Here is a 19544-nt window from a genome sequence, read left to right as displayed (position 1 = left end):
CCCCTCCCCAGCAACACCACAGAACGCCAGGAGAGCCGCGCTTTCATTTGAAAAATATAAAATTTTAATAAAGGCTACATCTCTTAATAATTACAATAATTAAAGTACCAAGTAATCTTTTAAATGAAACTCTTTTTTTATATATAATGCATAATTTACAGTTTAAGTAGAACATCAAAAAAAAAAAATGGCATGGAAAAAAAATCCAAAAACATAAAACATGATTACAAGACTTGTAATAAAAGCATAAAAATATCTCTTGAACATAAAACCCTTCTGTAAATGAAGGGAATATTTAACCCTGAATCAGGGTGATGCATGGCAGATTACCTTTGCAGGCACAGGTATGCACTAATAAAACACTAGCAAGAGTGTAATTATTTCTTTTTTACAATATGTACAGAAGCCCGTTTCCATTACACTGTACTATAATACAACACAAAACCACTTGAACTGCAGAGTGACTTTTTCAAAGAAACAGGTCTGAGAATTTGCTGCCATCTGCAATGCCTCTGCGTTCGGCAATGAGCAGCCGGAGACTGTCCTTGGGACGTGTGAGCAGCAGGATATTGATAAGCTCGCTATTTTTACTTCCTTTAACGACAAATGGTTTATTAGTTTAGTTTGTCTGTCGAGTGACAGTTTGTGCTCCAGGAGTCTCCTCTGAACGGGCGGATCACTTTCCTGTGCAATTCCTGGGCCACGCGAGTAAAGGCACTGGATACAATGTACGATGGAGCTTTCGGCTCCGAAACTCCTGTTCACAGCAAGACGGGGAAAAAGCTTTTCAATTCCATTGTACATCAGCAGCATAGGTTAAGACTGGTCGACTCGGACACCAGTGGCAAGCGTGAGGCCTGGACTCTCGGCCAGGCAGGGTGGGGTGTCACTCGGGCCTTGTGTTGGGGACATGAGGACTCTGACCATGAAAGCAGCTTGTCCCGTGACAGGACTGGGGGGGGGGGGGAGGGGCGTGAGAGTTAAATAAATAATAAAACTTTAGAATAAAAGCAACATTATAAGTGTGCCGGCATACATACACTGTGCATATATGCACAAGCATGCCCGCGATGAATAAGCGCAACATGAACCAACAGACACGCGATACAGTTTGATGTCAGTACGTTGCAAATCCCCAGAAAGCCACAGTCTCGTGTAAGACAGTCTCCCTGCAGGAAGAGTCTGTCCCTCCTCTTGGCCCACAGTGGTCATGTGTGGAGCTCCCTCTCTCTGCAACGCCACGCCTGCGCCGCCCTGCTCTAAGGCTCATCGGTTTTACAGTCGTCTGTCAATCCTACTTCACCGGTAGGCCTGCGGGCCTTCAATAGCCCGTCCTCCTCCTGCTTGCGGCCTCCTGGATCAACCTCTTTAGCTTAAAAAAAAACATAGCTTCTTCAAAAGTCCCTTTTCTCCGCGGGGCCGTGTCTCGTGAAAGGAGTTCTCCAGCTGGTCGTCGCTCAGTCGACTCTTTCCACTTTGCCCAGGACTTTGCCCTCGTACATGGGCAGGACGGTGCCGTCATCCCAGACCTCCTCGAACACCGCGCCGCACTCGAACTCGTCGCTGGCTTTCTTGAAGTAGTACCTGCAGCACAGGGAGAGCAGAGGGGGTCACGCTCAGCCGACAACTCGCCGGTCTAATAACCCCGGCATTTCTCACACACGCAGGCATGGACGAGAAACCGTGACTCATACAGGCGATGGCATTTCACCTGTTGTTCCATTTGCCCCCCCCCCCCGAAAAAAATAAAAGAGGGGTTTAAATGAATGATTTGCACAAAACTAAACTACACGTCCAGCTCTGGTCGCTGAAAGACTCGCAGCACAGAGGCACCCCGGCATCATTAGTCATTCAGTATGCAAGCACTGACGCTCTCCATCTGAGAGCAGCTAACAATCATGTGGCTTCTGAAGGTGGATCACGAGGGCTAAATAGCTCTAGAAAGGAAGTTCTCGCAAAGGAATAAATTAAGTATAAAAACAATGCCACAGAGGTTGCTGGCGATTTACACAAATGAGGCCCAGTCAGCAATGCTGAACACACAGCCTGAGGGAACAGGAGACTGAGACTACATCTTCCTAGCCTTCTTGGTGTTATTCTCATTACACTTATTACAATGTTAATTTTTCTTGAGGTTCTGTTCTGCAGATCACATCCAGCAGGAACTGAAACAGGCGTGACTGCAGGGCTGGAAGGACAGAGAGGCGTCTGCAGACTCCTCTCCGGGTGCACAGGGTCAAGTGAGCTCCTGCATTCCATCTCAGTAAAGACACAAGACGCACAGATCTTTTGTGCATAAACATACAAGCGAGCACAAAGAGGCAGCCCCGAGCTAATGTCCAACATTATGCCCGACATGTGAAGAAGCGCTCTATATCATTCCGAAATTAGACGCTCTGCGTTCGTGATTAAAGGTCCCCAAAACCTCCGCGTCTGTACGCTCTCTCTCACTATGGGCTACTGCGTGCTGCCAAATGAAGGGTTTCCACTCGGAAGGCTAACATTTCGGGTGCCAGCGAGTCTGCGTGCTGCCGGCGCACGCCGGCGCGGGCCGCCTCTCGGGCGCTCCGGAGGACCGGGGGGGGGCGCGCCCAGAGGAACGAGCGGCTCCAGGCTGGACCCGGTGGTCTTGACAGCCACGGGTTCCTCAGGGGTGAAAGGTCACGTAGCCATGCGCTGAAGCCCTGGAGAGCTGATCGCTGCTGGCCGGATTTTGTTTTAAAAGGGGGCAGAACAGGAGCTCTTTCCTGATCCTCTTTGCAATGGAAAATACTTCTGTTTTACAGACGAGCGGTAAAGGGTAGAATACCAACGCGCCTTCTATACAAGCGAGGCTGGCTAAGTCACACCGAACAACGTGTGGAAAACAGCAGTTTTTTTCTCCTCCCCCAGCTGCCCTCATTTTAATAAACCAGAAGAGACGGCAGGTCTGCTGGTCTTGACGTAATGGAGACCAGCGAGTGTCCCACTGTCAGGTCTGTTTCAAACGGGCGGCGGTTAGCGGAAAAAAAATAAACCCAGGATCCAGAAAGGAGAAAGTGAAAGCCTTCTCGTACACAGCGGTACGAAGGTCAAGCGCAGTCTGCTGTTTCAGATGCGGGAGGGGCTTCACCTGGTGTGAAATGTGTGCTGGCACCGATCTGCACTGCTGTGGCTGTGAGAACGCCATGGATCACCCGAAACGAAATGAAAATGTAAAAAAACAGCAGCGTGACATTTCACTTAATTATAACCTTATTTCTCAGGGGAGAGAAAAGCAACATCCTCCCCCACAAAAGCTTCAAACAAGAAACACTTATTTGCTTGAGAGAGAGAGAGAAAAAAACTCTTTCCATTGAAACATGTTTAATGTGGCAACATCTTCTCTCTGCTACATCTGGCACCAGTAGTCTGGCAGGAGTGGTGTTACTGTTCTTTGTTGAATTTCTGCCATGTTGAAATTACCCAGCTCCACACATTTTCTGCTATTAAAACCAGCAGACTTCAAGCCCTTTCCTTGCTTAAAAAAAGGCTGCAGCATTGTGCACATACCTTTGTCCAGAAACCTGATCTCTTTCAAAGGAGGATTTACAGCCACAATCATACATGCTGACAATCCGTGTCTTATAGCAGTTAATTCACTAGAAACATTGTAAGGATGAATGAGTGTTCAATAAACTTGGGGAGACTGGTGATATTTAAGTCTAGGCTAACAAGAACACGTAACGTGCCTTACTCACAACCCTGTTTCAGATCAGGGTGCCAGTACTCTGTACGGTGTCTTGAATATGTATATTTCTCATGTGCAAACTATATACTGGCTCTTCTAAAGCATAATAGGTGCACATGATGTTGCCTGATCCAATCATTAAAGAATTTTAGAGTCTACCATTTGTACTAGTCTTTGTGCATAAAATGAAAGGCCTGAGCTTCAAAGGCATGCTTATTAAGTGTGCCTTACGATGAAAATCAATGCCAGATGTGACCAAAGCCCTCTAGTTAAAATTCTCTTTCCTTTTCTGTACTGCGCTGGCACCTCACCACCCCCTCTACCTCAGCAGAAACACACACGCATATAGAGGACAAAGGTCGCCTACATCTTAATCAAAATGCAGCCAAAGAAGATCAGATTCAAAGGAAATCTCTTCCAAACTTGGTTGACATTTAATAGTTCTCTCCTGATTCCCCTCCATTTAAAGCAGAAGAACATTCTTCTGCTCCCTGCAGAGCACATTGAGATTTCAGAACCATCTGAGCGCTAGGCATGGTGATATCTCCCTGGAAAAAACAGCCGCTCGTTTTGAAATTGGATAACCATTAGGAAGGAGCCAATGACCGCATGGTTAGTAATAAGCAAACAAAATATTTCCATGCGCTCCGGACTGGGGGGCAGAAACGGGGTGTTTACCTGTAATTGCCCTTTTTTCGAAGCTGCTCTTTGAAGTGCCCCAGAGTCAAGCTGTGTGTCTTCATCATCCTGCGGTAAGGAATCTCCTCTCCACAGAAGAAGTAAGTGACGACCAGCTCGGTGCCCAGTGTGCTGTGAGCACCAGCCTGCTTCTTTGGCTCTTTGTACCTGCAGAAATGACAGCAATAAGAACAATTCAATGAAGAACACTAATGCCTCATTCCCACCGTCAGGAGCCCAGAGAGAACCAAACAGCAGCCTGGTCTGGAAGCCGGTACGAAAAGATGCCCAAGGACGTCCCAGAAAAGCACAGGTCTTTGCAGATCAGAACCCACGCTCTTCCCCCAGACTCGACAAGAAGACTTTGGTACGCCCAGCCACCCAGCCCATACAGGAAGTGTCTGCGCTCTCAGAAAACAGGGCTGGACCAGCTCTGGCCGAACGGCGAGCCGTGCCACGCGGGGCAGGAACCCGCTGCAGGGAGCCTGTCTGGAGGCTGCGAAGGGTAGGCCCACAGTAATTTAGTCTTCCTCATTTGTTCCGGCTCTTTGTAGCCCAACTTCAGACAAGCCTGCTAGCAATGACAGCTGGCCGGCTTAAGGTCAGCCAATTAAAAATAAAAGGCCGCAGTCAGGTGGCCCTGTCCTGACTTCAAACAAATCTGGCTGAAGATGTGAGGAATGAGAAACCAAGGATAAGGGGAAAAAAACTAATCATTAAGGTTATGTTAACGTTTTCTGGGCCGATCCTCTCTGAAATATCCAGGCTATCTGCGTGCATCTTTTCATCAGTGCATCGCAGCGATAAATAATTCAACACCGGCTCAAAAGGCAGGTGCACGGGAACCTAAAAGGCCACTTTCTACTTTAAAAGAAACACAGACAAAGAAAAAAAAGAAGACTTACTCTTCTGTTTGAAGCCCAGGAGTTGATAAAGGTGCAGTGCCACTTTGGAAGGACACAGGGTGACTTCGTTCTCTTTGAAGGCTTGACGTTGAATGCCTGAGAGAAAACAAAAATAATGTTAACAAGAGTCTGAGAAATGATATTATGCTCAATTGTGGCCGATGGGTGAATGAACACAGCTGCAGAAATTCTACAGTCCGCTGTGCCACCCAGACACTGTGGCGTTTGTCACTCGGTCACTCCCACAGGGGGCAGTGCAGTGGGGAGAGAGGGCTGTGCTGCACACACTGCGCTCTGCAAGTGTCTGTGCAACTGCCTGTGTCTTGCACCAGTCCACAAGGTTAATAACCGCAGACAGGACACAGGTCTCGCACAGGAGCTTTCTGACCACATTCTAAATGAACTGGTGCCTGGCAGTTTTTCTTCAAGCCCCAGTGAGTTAGCCCCACACAGCCACCAGCTCGAAACTTACAAATGGCAAAGCCGACTCGCCATGCGCTGAAGTTGGCACAGGCGCGGCCGGATCTGGTAGCTCAGCGTGCAATGCGGGGCCAGACTCAGACGCTCAAGGCGCGTGATGCCGGGCGCAGGGCAGGGTGGCGCAGCGCGGCGCACGCACACTACAGACTCTTACCTCTGCTTGGGGGGCTTGGAGACCTCTTCCAGACGGCGGCAGGCCTCCTCCAGCTGCGCCAGGGTGTTGGGGGGAGGGAGGGGGGGCATGGCGGGGTCCTGGATGAAGGGGTGCGCGGGCTGGTGGGTCCGCGGGTGGCTGCCGCCCGCCCAGGAGTGCTGCCGGCCACACCTCTCGCCCGCTGCCGGCCGGGACGATTCCACGCCGTAGGCCTTCTTCACGCCCGGGGCACTGCGGGCAAAGGGACACAGCAGAGGTCAGCGTCTGCCCCACCACCAGTTGTGCTGTGCTCTTGGAGCAGCAGTTGTCTGCTACTAAGTTACACCTCGACAGCAAATCTGTGCAATGAATTGACCATTTAAAACGGCCTGGACACGGGGCCTGGTGGGCCGACTCACCAGTGGGCTTTGTGCTTGTTCTGCCTCTCGCTCTCCAGGATCCACTGCCACACGTTCTGCGACCGGTCCGTGCCATCGCTGGGGAGCAGGAGGGGCGTAGGAGGCAGGCTGCCCTCCCCGTTCAGCTGCGCCACGCCGTCACTGGCCTTGCACGCCCTCTTGGACAGTGTGCCTGAGCGCCCCCTGCAGACAGAGGTCAAGAACCACACCACAGTTACACACCACAGGCCCGGCTCGACCCGTATCCCCCACCGCTCCAGCCCGGGCTCCTCTCGCAACCCCTCAGACTCGGAGAAATATCAAACGTAGCAATCGGTTAAAAATTAATGTTTCTTTTCCAGTAAAGATGAAAGGGAACAGTAAAGAAAAAAAAATCAAAGGGAACCCAAATAAGCTGAAACGTTAGGGGAACAGAGTGAATCAAAGCCCATTCAAGAGCATCTCTTTCACCACGAGCGAACAGATGAGGCTGAGCTGACTCCCTAACGAGCCCTTACTTTTTAAAAACCGCTTCAGAATGTGGGACACTGCACAGCGCGCGCGCTGCTGACGCAACCGCTCCCCACACCGCTGGGCAGCGCCGCTACTGCCAGGCCCATCTTTCCCTTTGAACTGGGGCCCCTGCCCTGCCCCCTGCCCCCTGCCCCCACCTGCACCCCTGCCCCCTGCCCTCAACCCCCTGCCCCCACCCCCACCCCCACCTGCACCCTTGTCCTCGCCCCCGCCCCCACCCGCACCCCTGCCCCCTGTCCTAGCCCCCCTGCCCCTGCCCCTATCCCCACTCCCCCTCGCCCCCTTGCTTCCTGCCCCTGTCCCAGGCCCCAACCGCACTCACCCTGCGAACGGCTCCGCGGGGCTCCCGCACTGGTCCTTGGGGTGGCTTCTGCCCCTGGGGTAAGAGCAATAGTCTGCGCTGCCGGGGCACAGGCACTGCACCCTCTGGGCCGCCTCCACCTCGATCTGCTCCTTGGTCTTGGGGCCCGAGTGGTGGTGGATGTAGTGGTGGTGGACGTGCCGGGTGGACTGCTTGCTGACGAAGGCTTTGTTGCTGCCGCAGCCCAGGGGGTAGGGCAGGGACGGGGAGCCCAGGGCTGGGGGCTGCAGCTTGGGGCCCCCGCCCCGGTGGAAGGGGTGGTCCGGGGAGCGCGAGCGGGGCGAGTGGCGGGCCACGCCAGGGGACTGGCAGCCCGGCGTCTTCAGCACCCGGGACAGGTGCTCGTCCAGGATGGCCTGTGGGTCCTCCTCGTAGGCGCCGGCGGGCAGCAGCCCCAGGGAGCTGGGGGGGTGGTGAGCGGCGGGCACCTCGCGGGCAGCAGGAAGCAGCTCGGCCTCGTCTCTCTCTTCCTCCTGCGGGCACAGGAAGCGAAGCGGGGGTTAGGAAGGTGCAGGACACCCCTGGCGGGAAGGGGCGCCGACCGGGACACAAACGGGCAGCCCTGCCGTGCTCTGTGCTGGGCACTGCGTCACAAACCAGATTTAAGTGACAAGGCAGATGGGTGTCAGGGTGTGCCATCGTGCCCTTCAGCCATTCACCTTCCCTGTGGAAATGCCAGCTTCCATTTCCAACCACCACAAGTGCGACAGGGTGGTTCCCTGCGTGAATCGAGCCGCCCTGCCTTCTCGTGCTCGATGAGTACCTGCTGTGCGGCGTCTGACCACGGGCCGACCAGCACAGCGCCTTCGGCAACAGCCCCCGTGAGCTGCAGTACAGCGCGTTACTGCCGAGTGTCGGCAGGACACGGATCTGAGTGAAGGAGGCTTGCAAACAGCTCTGTTTGCAAAGCAATACGGCACGAATGCCTCTGCAGAGGAGACAATAACCCGGATGGAAGGAGCACCCGTTATTCAGCTCCAGCCCCGCCTGTGCCCAGATCAACACCCCACAGCAGCTCAGGCTACCGCTCCTGTTGAGCCGCTCCCCTGAGCTGACCACCGCTGCACGAGAAACATGCGCCCCGTGTCCAGCACTTCCACACACACACGCACACGGGCACGCTGCTCCACAGGGGCGCCGGTCCGCCTCACCTCCTTGATCTGCTGCAGCCGCTCCTCCAGGCTGCTCATGGCCTCCTGCTCCCTCTTGAGCTTCTCCAGCCGGGCGATGAGCTCCGCGGCGAAGGCGGCCGGCTCCACGGGCATCATCTCCTTGGGCAGGCGGTGCGTCCGCTGCAGACACAAGCGGGGAGAGGGCACGGTGAGCCGGCGGGCTGCGGGGCGGCATCGCCGGCCCAGCCCGAGGATCCCAGAGCCGGACGCGCGGCCGGGAAGAGGGGGACGGAGGAGGAGAGCGGGCCGGGACCGGGGGCTTGAGACTCTCCCCTGTCGACGGCAGCTCCGCCTTTATGAGCCGAGGCGGCTCGGCTCACACGGCCTCGCCAAGCCTCCTCCTCCTCCTCCTCCTCCTCCCTCCTCCTCCTCTGCCGCCCTGCTGGCGCTGGCATCACTCCGCCCGAGGCAGGAGCAGTTGGTCGCGCTCCGAGGAGCCCCTGCTTGTTCCCTCTGTAGTACAACCAACCCATCAGCAGCAACTCTGAAGTCAGGCGGCTTCAAAGACTGTTGTCAAACATCAAAAACACACTGGGGTAGGAGGGACAGAAGCTTTAACTCTAGGAATAAAAGCGAGATATAAACAGAAAGTAAAAGGGAGAAAATTAAAAAAATAAGTTGGGGAGGCGTCTGGTGGTGGGGGAGCCAAACGCTTGCGGATCAGAAGAGAAGTGGTACTGTTTCCTGGCTGCACACTGGGCACCTTTGAGGCAGTGTTGTCTCAATAGTGTCCTGTTTTTTTTTGCTGCTCTTTCTTGATTTCACTCTCTCCCTCCTTTCCTCCTTCTCATCTCTTTGTAGAGAGGATGAAGGGGAAATCGGGGGGGGGGGACAGCGCCACACCGCTGAGCCCCGCTGCCTCGAGCTGCTCTGCCTCGGGGAGGGGGGCGCTTGAAAGAGCCGGCGAAGACGAGCGAGCGCAGAGCTATTTTATCTCAGGTTCGTCCGTCTCCTCTGGCCGGGCGTGTGCGCTCTCTGGCTCTACTCTTCACCCTCCTCTTCCACTCCGCCACGCCCCCCCCCCCACCCCGCTGCCCCAGACCCGGGTCCCACGGGCTGGGGGGGGGCAGATCACAGTGCCACCGGGGCGAGACCGTCACCCTGCACTCCCCAGGACCCAACAAGCTTGTGGACCAGCCCACCCCCAGATCGTCACGAGAAACAGGCAAATTCATCTGCTGTTAAAAGTAGTAGAAATATCTGCAGTCTTTTAGCAGCCAGAGAGGGGGGGGGGGGATTTTTGTTCATGACAACAGAACTGTAAACAGCAACATTAACATGCGAAACATGGATTAAGGGGAAAAAAGGATCTCCCCATGAGGAAAGGCCCACTTTGACTGAGAGAGCAGAAAATTCCCTTCTTTTATCAACCGCGCCTGTGAAAGGAGTCCGGTGGGAAGGAGCCGCAGGGACCTGGACACTTACGGGAAAATGAGGTAGAGAAACTTGTCCGTTAATTTTAACGCTCCTGTGCATCTCGCGTTGCAGCTGCTTCTTGCCCATCCTGTAGGGGGGGATGCCATCTCTGCCGGGAAAAGAGGAAGAGGGGGTGAGCTCACAGGCTGGGGAAAGCCCCCCAACAGAAGCCCCCCGGCTGCCATCGCCGATTCCGCCTTCACCCAAGCCAGAGGCGAACAGCGCCCCCGAGGGGAGGGGACACTGCGTGCGACTGGATCGCCAGAAGGGCAGAGGGGCGTCAGCAATGCCCCCTTAGCCCCTCATGTGGCAGCTCTGACACTAAGGACCAGGGACGCCAACTAAACAGAGCACCTCGGAGAGTGACCATCCCACCCATCTCTCCCCCACCCCTCTTCCGGAACCAACGCTCCACAGCCGGTCGCTCACCGGCTCGGGGCAGTGCCACTCCTTTATCCACCCAACTGCAAATGTGTCCTGTTGTTTGAATTCTTTTATTAAAAACCCTTTTTCTGTTTCACAATTGAATTTTAGGTATCTGGGTCAAAGCCAATATAACATGTGAGCAAAACAATTTCCCACTCTACAGTACCCAGCCCTGATATCTTAAATGAACATTTTAATTGAATCACACAAACCGTTGCTCAGAGTTTAGAAGCAAAAACCAGCAAACTCTTGGGTTCTTCTAATAAGCAATCTTAAATCGCATTCCTCTAAAGGAATAAAAAACCTTCTGCGTTTGTTACCATGAAAACGGCATTTGTAAGAACCAACATTTTACATTGGGAGTGTTACAAAAGAGTAACAGAACTGTCTATAATTGTAAACATGTGGCCTAAAACAGACAAGTCCTACGTTCTTCCTACAAGCCCTGCTTCCCTCTCCCTCTCTTTTTAAATCTTTTTCTTTTAAGGTCTGCACTCCAGTCAGCTGCCATTTAAGCCAGGCCAATTATCTCAGCCTTTTTTAACTCAGAAGTGTCTGACCCAGCCCAACTGCAGTTTTACTGCCTCTTTGAAATCTCACACTCATGCGCATACACACTCACTCCCGTCTTCATTTGGCAACGGCGCTGAAACAAGTCTCTGATCTCAGCAACATCAAAAGGCTGGTTTGTAAGATAAGGTAATGTTTGAAGTTCGCACAGCAGCATTCCCCCGCGTCCAAAGTAAATCCATAAATAAGATATAAGCAAAAATCCGCTTTTTTCCTTTTTTCTTTATCTAGAAATGAGATTTAAATTTGCACTGTGCCTTTTAACCATAATAAAAAGACATACTAATCAAATTGTTCCCCCAACGAGAAGGAATCGGCTCTTCTGTTTCACTCAGCAGCGTGAAGCACACTCTGCCAAGCCTCACTACAGTAATGCCCTAAATGCCACACAGCGTTTATGGGAATTTTCTAATTGGAATTTAGACGGCGCACTCTTGTTCTTGAAATTGTCATTAAAAAGACTTATCACAATAGGAACCCAGGGACCATCCAGACTTCCTCACTCAACGAGGAGGGGGTGTATTAAACTGAGGCGAACTCGCAGCCAGCGAGCTCTTCACAGCACGAGGGAACCCAGGTCCAGGACCATCGCTCGCTGCAGCGGCCCGGCATCCTCGCCACCGGTACCAGCCACCCCCTGCCCCACTGCCGCCCCGACTTCACCAGCACACTCAATCACCCCCCGCCCCTCTCGCAAGACACAACAGTGGGGACCCCAGGGGTACAGAGCTATTCAGCAGAGACAGAAACCCCCTGGCCTCTACCCCCTCAGACCCCCAAAGAAAGAAGAACCCCAACAGCTACCGGTTCGCCCCTGAGCCCCTCGACCCCCCCCCCCCCAAATCCCTCCTTGCAAATATTAATCCCCCCAGCAGTTTAATCAACCAAGCTTCGCCACAATCTCTTCTGGGTCCGCGAGGGCCTGGCTATTGTAGTGGCAGGAAGACCAGCCAGGCTCCTTTCACAGGCTGCATTATAGGGATCTCCTATTCACTTGTGCAAGTAATTTTCAAAGCAGCCTGCCTTCCTCTTATCCCCCTAAGCTCCCCTAGACTAACAATAGGCTGAAAGCGATTCAGTTAAGCCTTTCATCCAGCGTGTACTTTATTTCTCCCTCCCTGCTCTCAGCTATATGGCCCTGCAACTGGCACCAGCGCACTGTCAGGGGAGGAGGTGTGTGCATATGTTTTGGTGTGGGGGGGCAGGGAGATATGGGGGTGCATGTACTGTCCGTGCGGAGCAGCCCAGGTGCCCTCGCTCTGGTCCAGAAATGACTAACCCCGGAACACATGATCACACTCCACAGGGCCCAGTAGGAAGAAATAAAATCACCATGTGACTAAGCTCTCTTTCATTTACTGCCAAAAGTTTTCAATGAGTTTGTCTTAAGGCCTGCATGTCTCTTCTCCCCTCCCCGCCTCACTCTCTTTTATTGTCTGAAGGAGAACAATTGTATAATTAAAGAAATACTTTCGGTATCTGACTGGCCTAGCGGGGACTGAGGTTATTCGGGGTTGTACTTATTTGTTGAGAACGGGAGGGAGAGGGGAACCCCACCCCAGGAAATGGGGGCTTTATCTGCGGAACATTTTAACACAAACTTCAAAGGCCACTCCGCAAGGGTCCAGCAACCCGTATCAGCCATCGAAACACATAAACCAGCGGAAACAGAAATCACAAACTCTGCGCAATGGACTCCAATGTGACTGAACAGGGTGATGCTGGAGAGGCTTTTTTTGTTAGCTGTCAATTAAACACAGGTTGGCCTAAATCTCCCAAGACTCATCACACACCAACATCCAGCAGCCTGGAGACCGAAGACAGTCATTAGAATGGCCCAGTTCCATAGGGGTGCAGAGGTCTGACCTTGTCCAGCCCTTACAGCACACACATCAAACAGCACTCCTGCTTGTCGGCTTCAGAGTCGTGCCATACAAAAAAAAGCTCCCTGCCTCACTTCCTTCAGAAATGTGAGGATGGAGAAGCATCAATTAGCACTCCAAAGCAGTATTTAAACGCAGGCACAGCGCAAACACTGGACGACAACCTCAAACAGGCCACGCGTCCGAGCCAACGCCTTCTGCCCCTGCCCTGTGGCCATCGCTGGCTGTCGATGCCTCTGCACTAATTTATTACACCTCCTTGAGATTCTGAACGCTTTCCAGCCTCGAGGATCCCAGAGCAGTCCGCAGGCAGGAGGGGGCCCGGGCTCATCCAGCCCGACCGTGCAGGGCCCACAGCACAGCACCCCAGGGTGGAGGAGCTGCTTCACCGGAGCACTGCTGGGGCTCTTCCCGGACTGCGGCGCCCAGAGTGGACTTCAGCCTGGGCACCAGGGTAAACAGCCCTGCTCTCATTAACACTAGCCTGGGTGGGATCTTTAATGGCCAAGCAGTCAGGACCTCAATGTAACGGCACAGTGTCTCTGGTCACCATACTGGCACACTGGTTTGGAAATTCTGGTCCGGTGGTGAGAGCGCCACCTACTGGTCTGCCGGCGCCACTGACGGCAACAGCCCAGGTTCCCCTGGAGTTTGTGTTTTCACCAGCTTTCCCTCTGAACGGATCCACCTGAAACCTTTCCGGGGGCTCTGCACTGCCAAGAGCAGCCGTCCCCCGATCCACAGGGGGGCTCGGACCCCGACACGGACGATGACACCCCAGCACGCTTCAGGACACGTTCGCCCCGAGCCCGGCCCCGCAGAGGGCAAAGCGGAGGAGACGCCCGAGGCGACCTGGACACTTACACACTGCTGTCGGTCATGGACAGGGAGTCGTCGGTCAGCACGTCGCTGGACATCTCGCTGTCGTTGGCGCTGGTGGCGGGCGCGAAGCCATAGCCGGAGTTGATGTGGTAGGGGCTAACGGGGTCAGTGCGGCGGCCGGACCTGGGGGGAACCAGAGGCGTGTCACTGCCCCGCGGACGGATCGGGTCACAGCACGGCGCGAAGGCCCGGCGGGCGGCGAGCTGCAGGGCCACGCCGGGGCCCGGGGCGGCCCGTTTCCGAGAGCCTCCGCTGCGGGCCCTGTGCGCGTGTGTCCGAGTGTGCGCACTTCACAACTTCAAAGGCAGCCACCCCTCTCCCCTCTCCCCTCCCCCCCCCTCTCTCTTTTCTTGCTGGGGTCTGCTGATTTTAATAATTAGAGTCATTTACACGAGACTCGGGGGCCTCAGGAATGGGACAGCATTGCTCTGCGGGGGTTTCCCCCCCCCCCCCTTTTAAAACTGTTCTTTCATGTCACCCCCACCCGGCAGGCAGCCCCTGTGAAGCCCGAAGTGAGCAACACACTTGTCTCCACCGACAACAGCACTTCCTCCCCCCCCCCCCCCCGTGAGTCGGGGGGTCTCTGGTGCTCTGTGGGCTGTGCCCCCAGCTCGCTCTGGCCCGGGTGAGGGGGCTCCCCCCTCCTGCCGCGGTGCATTCCTGTTGCACCAGAGAGGGGGGGGGCAGAAAACTTGAGCTGTGAGCCCGGGCAGGCCGGAGCGCAGGCGGGCCGGGAAGGGGGAAGGTGGCCTCTTCTTTATGAGAATGCCTACTGCAGAGAGCAGCTCGCAGAGAAGCAGCGGGGCTGCGGCCTCAGGCCCCGGCTCCAGCCTGACCTTTGGCGGCTGCTGGAAGGAGTCAGGTATTTAGCACAGCTGGGATCGGATTCTCCCCTCCCCTCGCTGCCTCCCCTTCTCCCCGCCAGCCCGCTCTCGAAAGCGGAGATACAAAGGCATCCGGGGGAACATACAGAGGCCTAAAACGAAAACGGGGGGAGAGAGGGAGAGAGCGCCGAGCCGAGCCGAGCCGAGCCGTGGCGGCGGGAAGGACCAGGAAGGACGAGTTCCACGTGCTCGGGCTGGAGCGGTGGTGGGGCGGGGGGGGGGCGCACCGATCAAGGTGGGGGACACGGCTCCTTGCGGAAGGCCGGACACCCCACTAGCACAAGCCCCACCAGCGCTGCCCTCGCGCGAAACCCTCAGCCCCTCCGCTCGCTCCGGACACAGCGCGCAGGGAGCCGAAGGGCGCGGCAGGTCCTGCGGACACGGCAGGGCACACCGCTGGGGTTTGAACCTCACGGTGATCGGGAAAACCGCGCAGGCCAGAAACACACGTATCAGCGTCTGCAGACGGGTCTTTCCCCCCCGACTTTATAAGTAGGAGAAAACAACTTCGCTACGGTTTCAAAGAGAAAAAAAAACAGAGACAGCCCCAAACACATTAACAAAAGCGATTAGTGCCGTTTTCCTGTAATTATTTTTTTGAAATCGACACATGATTGTAATTATGGCCAGATGGCGAGGAAGTGTTTCTGCCGTGTGGACCTGTACGTCCTCGGCGATTCCGGCTGTGGAGAGTGCAGCGCTCTCGACTCGGGACACAGCTGAGCAACTCATACAACTTCTCTACTCGGGTCGAACTCAAGACACTGGGGCTTCCCGTGTCTCCCCTCTCACCCTGGCGTACGAAGCGCCACAAACCGTTCTCTAAAAAGATAAATGTGCAGATGAACATCAAAGAAAACGAAAAGGAGAGAGCTGTCCGGTCTGAGCGGGTTACAGCGGGTAACAGGAGCGATGCGTTACTGTGCGTCTGCCCCTCCACACGGGGATTCTATGAAACCGGAGCATTTGCAAAATATTGTTGTTGTTGTTGTTGTTGTATTCCTGTCAGGAATGGGTATTCCTGCCCCCGCGCATCGCGCGCCTGGAAGGCTTGGGGAGCAGGGCAAGGCGCGCGCGTCCAAGGGGACAGGGGAGCGCGCGACGGCCAGCAGAGGGCCGCCGGCGGCGCGCCGCGCGGTCGGGAGGACAGGTGAGCAGGGGCGGCCGCTGCACCCCCCCCACCCCCCTCCCCGGGCAACGCGCCGCCACCAGCTACCGCCCCCGTTTTCCGGCATCACGACCGCCCGCTCCTCTCTCTCCCACTGCAGCGAGCCCCCCGGCGGGACCGTACAGACCCGGGCCGCGGCGGGGGGTTCAACACGCCGAAGAAGGAAAAGTTTCTCCAAGTGCTTTTTAACAAACCGTGCCCACCGCAGACACCGCCAAGGGACAGTGCGTTCCTGTTCGCAAGGTCTGGACTATTTTAGCCGGATGTTGTACAAAGTTTAAACAGTGAGTCCAGGGCTCAAACTATTTACGATCCGCAAAAGACGGAGCGGGTGAGTTGCAGAGGTTCGCCTCCAAACGAACAGGCCAGCGAGAGGAGGACTGGACCCTCGCTCGCCCCATCACATGTTAAAAAGAAAGGAGCCGCTTCTTACCTGTGTCCGCTCTCCAGCACCTCCGCCGCCCGCAGCGAGGCGGTGGCCCGCAGGGCTTTCGCCGATAGTCCCACCACCGAAGGCAGCCCCTCGGCTCGGAAGTCGTGACAGCTCCACTCCTCCTCCTCGTTCAGGGTCGGCAGGTACCCGCACACCACCTTCAGGCTCCCGAGCGCGCCCGCGTGCACGAGCCCGGGGCTCTCGCACCCGGTGCGCACGTACTCGAGGTATATGTCAGACGTCAAAAACATCTGGTAGGCGTTCTCCTCCATGGTGGCTTGGATCTCCGTCTGCGCCTGGTCAAACATCGCGGAGTCTATCTGCTGCTTCTTAATACTATCCCGTATGTAGGTCTTCGTGGCCGGCTTCAGCTGCTTGGCCACGATGCTGTTGTTCTCGATGTACCGCTTGTAGATGGCTTTGGCAACTCGTAGCGTTTTGGTATCCTGCAGGTCCATCTGCCTGAACCCGTTGCAGGCGAACCAGAAGTCCAGCGTGTCCACGCATTTCTCCCGCTCCAGGAAGGTCCTGAACAGGTGGGCTCCGTCCTGGTCGCCCAGGAGCGAGTGCAGGGACTTGGTCCAGCGGGCCAGCGGCGAGTCCGGCGAGGCGCTGCCTTCCGGTTCCCCCAGGCCGCCCTCGTTCCTCCTCGGCGTGGACCCCAGGGCCGCGAGCGTGGCGGCTTTATTGACTTTGCTCTGGGGTCTCATCGCGGAGATCTTGTTCGGGTGGTGGCATGGCGCCTCTCCCTCCTCCCCCGGCACCGGAGGGCGAGGGGCATCTTCTCTGAAGCTGCTGCTGATGGGCTCCGTGAGCAACCTGCTCATGTCTCCGATCTGCAGCACTGGAACGTCTTCGCCTCCTCCTCCTCCTCCTCCTCCGAGCTCCGCGCAGTAATCTCCTCACTCTCTCAAGTCAGCGGGGGATCTTCTGAGAACCCCTTCTCCTCTCTGAAACAAAGTATTGATCTAATCAAAACCAGATCCGCCCAACTTCAAAGACAGGCATGAAGTAAACAGGCTTTTCAGACCCTTTCAGGTCTGAGCAGAAAGGAAGAGAGAGAGGGGGGGGGGAACAGCCCCGCTATCTGTGAAGTTAATCTGCACCGGAGAAATCAAATGCGCTTTTTAAACAAGAAAAAAATCAGATGTAGAAGAAATTTAGAACTTGAACGACAGGATACCAGACTAAGCATCTCAAATCCTCTTAAACGGGGGAGTTTAAATGCATTGTTTTTATATGAAGAAACTAGTTTTAACCAGTTTTTAGAAGCAATTATTTTTAATAAAGTATGAACGCTAGAAACGTCGCTGCTGCGGCGGACAACAATAGTTCCGCCGTCAAACGACTGTCAAACTCTGCGCTTTGAGAGGGACAGCAGATCTGACAGAGTCCAAGCGGCCACAAGGTACTTCATCGCACCCGGACCCTGTCTGACCTCTCCCGGTCTTTTCAGAGCGGCAGCGGACTCAAATCAAAGCGAATCGGTAAGGGGGAAAGTGCACCGTCTGATCGGGCGTACAGTTCAAAGGCATATAATTAATCGATAAGGCGCGTGAAAGCCCCCACGCCGGGGCGGGCGCCCCCGAGCCAGCTCCCCGGATCGATGCTTTGATCACTTCCCGGAGTTCGCCTCCGCTCGGGCTCAGCTCCGCCGCGAGCAGACCCGGGGCGCCCTTCAGCTAAATCACTGCTCGCTCATCGCTTGTCCCGGCTGCGGCTGGCCGAGGAAAGCGCAGCCCTCCGACCGGCCGGCTAGCTCTTCCCGAAATGCTAAAACGTTTAAAAAGATATACACCAGCCAGGCCATGTCGGACGCCCCCCCCCCCAAAAAAAAAACTGGCCCGGCGCTTCTGCACCCGACATTCAGCTGACTCCGGCTGCACGGAGAAAAGTTGCCTCTAGCCGTGAGGTACCTGCGTGTTTTTCACACTCCAGACACCGAACCCGAGCACTCCTTCCCAGCGCACGTCCGATACCTTTAGTCCCACAAGCACAAGCAAACTGGGGGCGCCAACATCCGAAGCCGGGACGCCGAACGGAAAGCAACCACACAACATCTCGCCGTTTTTTAAAGATTAAAAAAAGAGAGACACCCCTCCGACACACATGTGCCTCCCTACAAGACGAGACAAGCTCGCTCTTACCAGCGAAGGCAGCCTTTGGCGCGGAGTGGCATGTTCAGAGGATGCGCCTACAGACCTAGCACACGGCAGGCTTCAGAAAGAAGCAAAAAAAAACACACACACACACGCACAGGCGAGAGGTGAGAGTGGGCAACTTCAAGAGCCAGGGTCCTCGTATCTTTCCCTCTCACGGATCTGGGTTCTTATAAATCCGACAGCAGGAAGAGCCGCGCTGGCCGACGAGCCGGCTGCAGCCCCGAGTCGCCCCGCGAGTGCGGTTCCGTGCCCGCAGATCCCCGGCGCTGGGCAGGCTGGTCTCCGGTCCCGCCGTGCCCCCGTCCTGCTCAACGAAGTCCCCTCGAGTGCTCCGGCAGGACCCTCTCTTCTGAGCGAGGAGGGTGGGGTGTGAGCGAGTAGGGGGCTGAGCACACACACACACATCACACATCTCGCACTTTTTTTTTTAACAATCCTTTTCTTTTTTTTTAAATTAAAAAAAAATCTTCTCTCACACCCCCTTCAAATTAAAAATAAAATAAAGAAACCGAACGCAGACGCACGCGAACATCGATCTATACGAACAAAACATCAGTTTCTACCTTCTTTTTAAATTTCGCCCAAAGCCAGAGAGAAAATAGCCTTTCTCCCCCCCCCCCGCACTTCAAAGCCAGCCAACAGCACATCAAAGGAATAGAGAGGGGGCCAGCGCCAGGATCGCATACATTCTTGTAACTTACCATCGACCCATGAGTTCACTCCTCCAAAGAAATATCCCTCGTCCTCACCCGCAAAAAGGGGGGAAAAAAAAAGTAAATCCACAATCTCCAGTGCGCCGGAGTCCCTGGCGTTCCCGTCGCTGATTTATTATTTGCAGGAAAAAAAAAGAGAAAGAGCGGGCGAAAAATGTGACTTTCTCCCCCCCTGAACGGACCCGTTTCGCCCGCTGCTCCCCAGTCGCGTCCCGGCGCTGCTCGCCAGCCCCTGCGCTGCTCTAGGCGGACCGGGCTGCGGGTTTAACTGCGGACATCAAAGCGAGGAACCGACGGCCCGGTCCCGAAAGGTACATAGAAAAATAATGAGCTCCCCTCGCCTCTTCGCGTGCGGAAAAGCGCCCCGCGGTCGGTGTCGGTGGTGCCCGTCTCCAGCCCACAGCGCGCTGCCCGCCCGGCACTGCCGAGCTCTTTTGATTTTTCTTCCGAAAGGCGCTCGAAAGGCTTTATTCGAAAACGGAGTTACTACTAAGTTGCAAGGACCTTATCAAAGACTAGCAATCTTGAGCCAGCTCCCTGAGGCTTTGGGACGTCAGGAGTAAGTGATCTGCCGCCCCAATAGCATTATCCCCGCAATCCTTCTGTTGCTACATCAACTTTAAAGACACAGGCCTCT

The 19544-nt window shown here is 55.2% G+C and overlaps 1 protein-coding gene across 1 annotated transcript; it reads right to left on the bottom strand.

The window, feature by feature from the left end:
• Nucleotides 1–41: 41 nt before the first annotated feature.
• axin2 (axin 2 (conductin, axil)) lies at nt 42–19150 on the bottom strand. Its single transcript, XM_088927556.1, has 11 exons — nt 18896–19150; nt 16033–16982; nt 13530–13670; nt 9796–9895; nt 8350–8490; nt 7160–7671; nt 6325–6507; nt 5927–6157; nt 5293–5388; nt 4388–4555; nt 42–1584 (listed from the first exon to the last, which is right to left on the bottom strand). The coding sequence occupies exons 2-11, from the start codon at nt 16857–16859 to the stop codon at nt 1458–1460; spliced, it is 2526 nt and encodes an 841-aa protein (XP_088783682.1). The 5' UTR covers nt 16860–16982; nt 18896–19150; the 3' UTR covers nt 42–1457.
• Between the last annotated feature and the right edge of the window lie 394 nt (nt 19151–19544).

Source organism: Atractosteus spatula, chromosome 11 (assembly GCF_055471065.1).
Source record: "Atractosteus spatula isolate fAtrSpa1 chromosome 11, fAtrSpa1.hap1, whole genome shotgun sequence".
Taxonomy (NCBI): Eukaryota; Metazoa; Chordata; class Actinopteri; order Semionotiformes; family Lepisosteidae; genus Atractosteus; species Atractosteus spatula.
The sequence above is the reverse complement of the archived record's forward strand: the minus strand, read 5'-3'. Positions and strand labels throughout refer to the sequence as shown.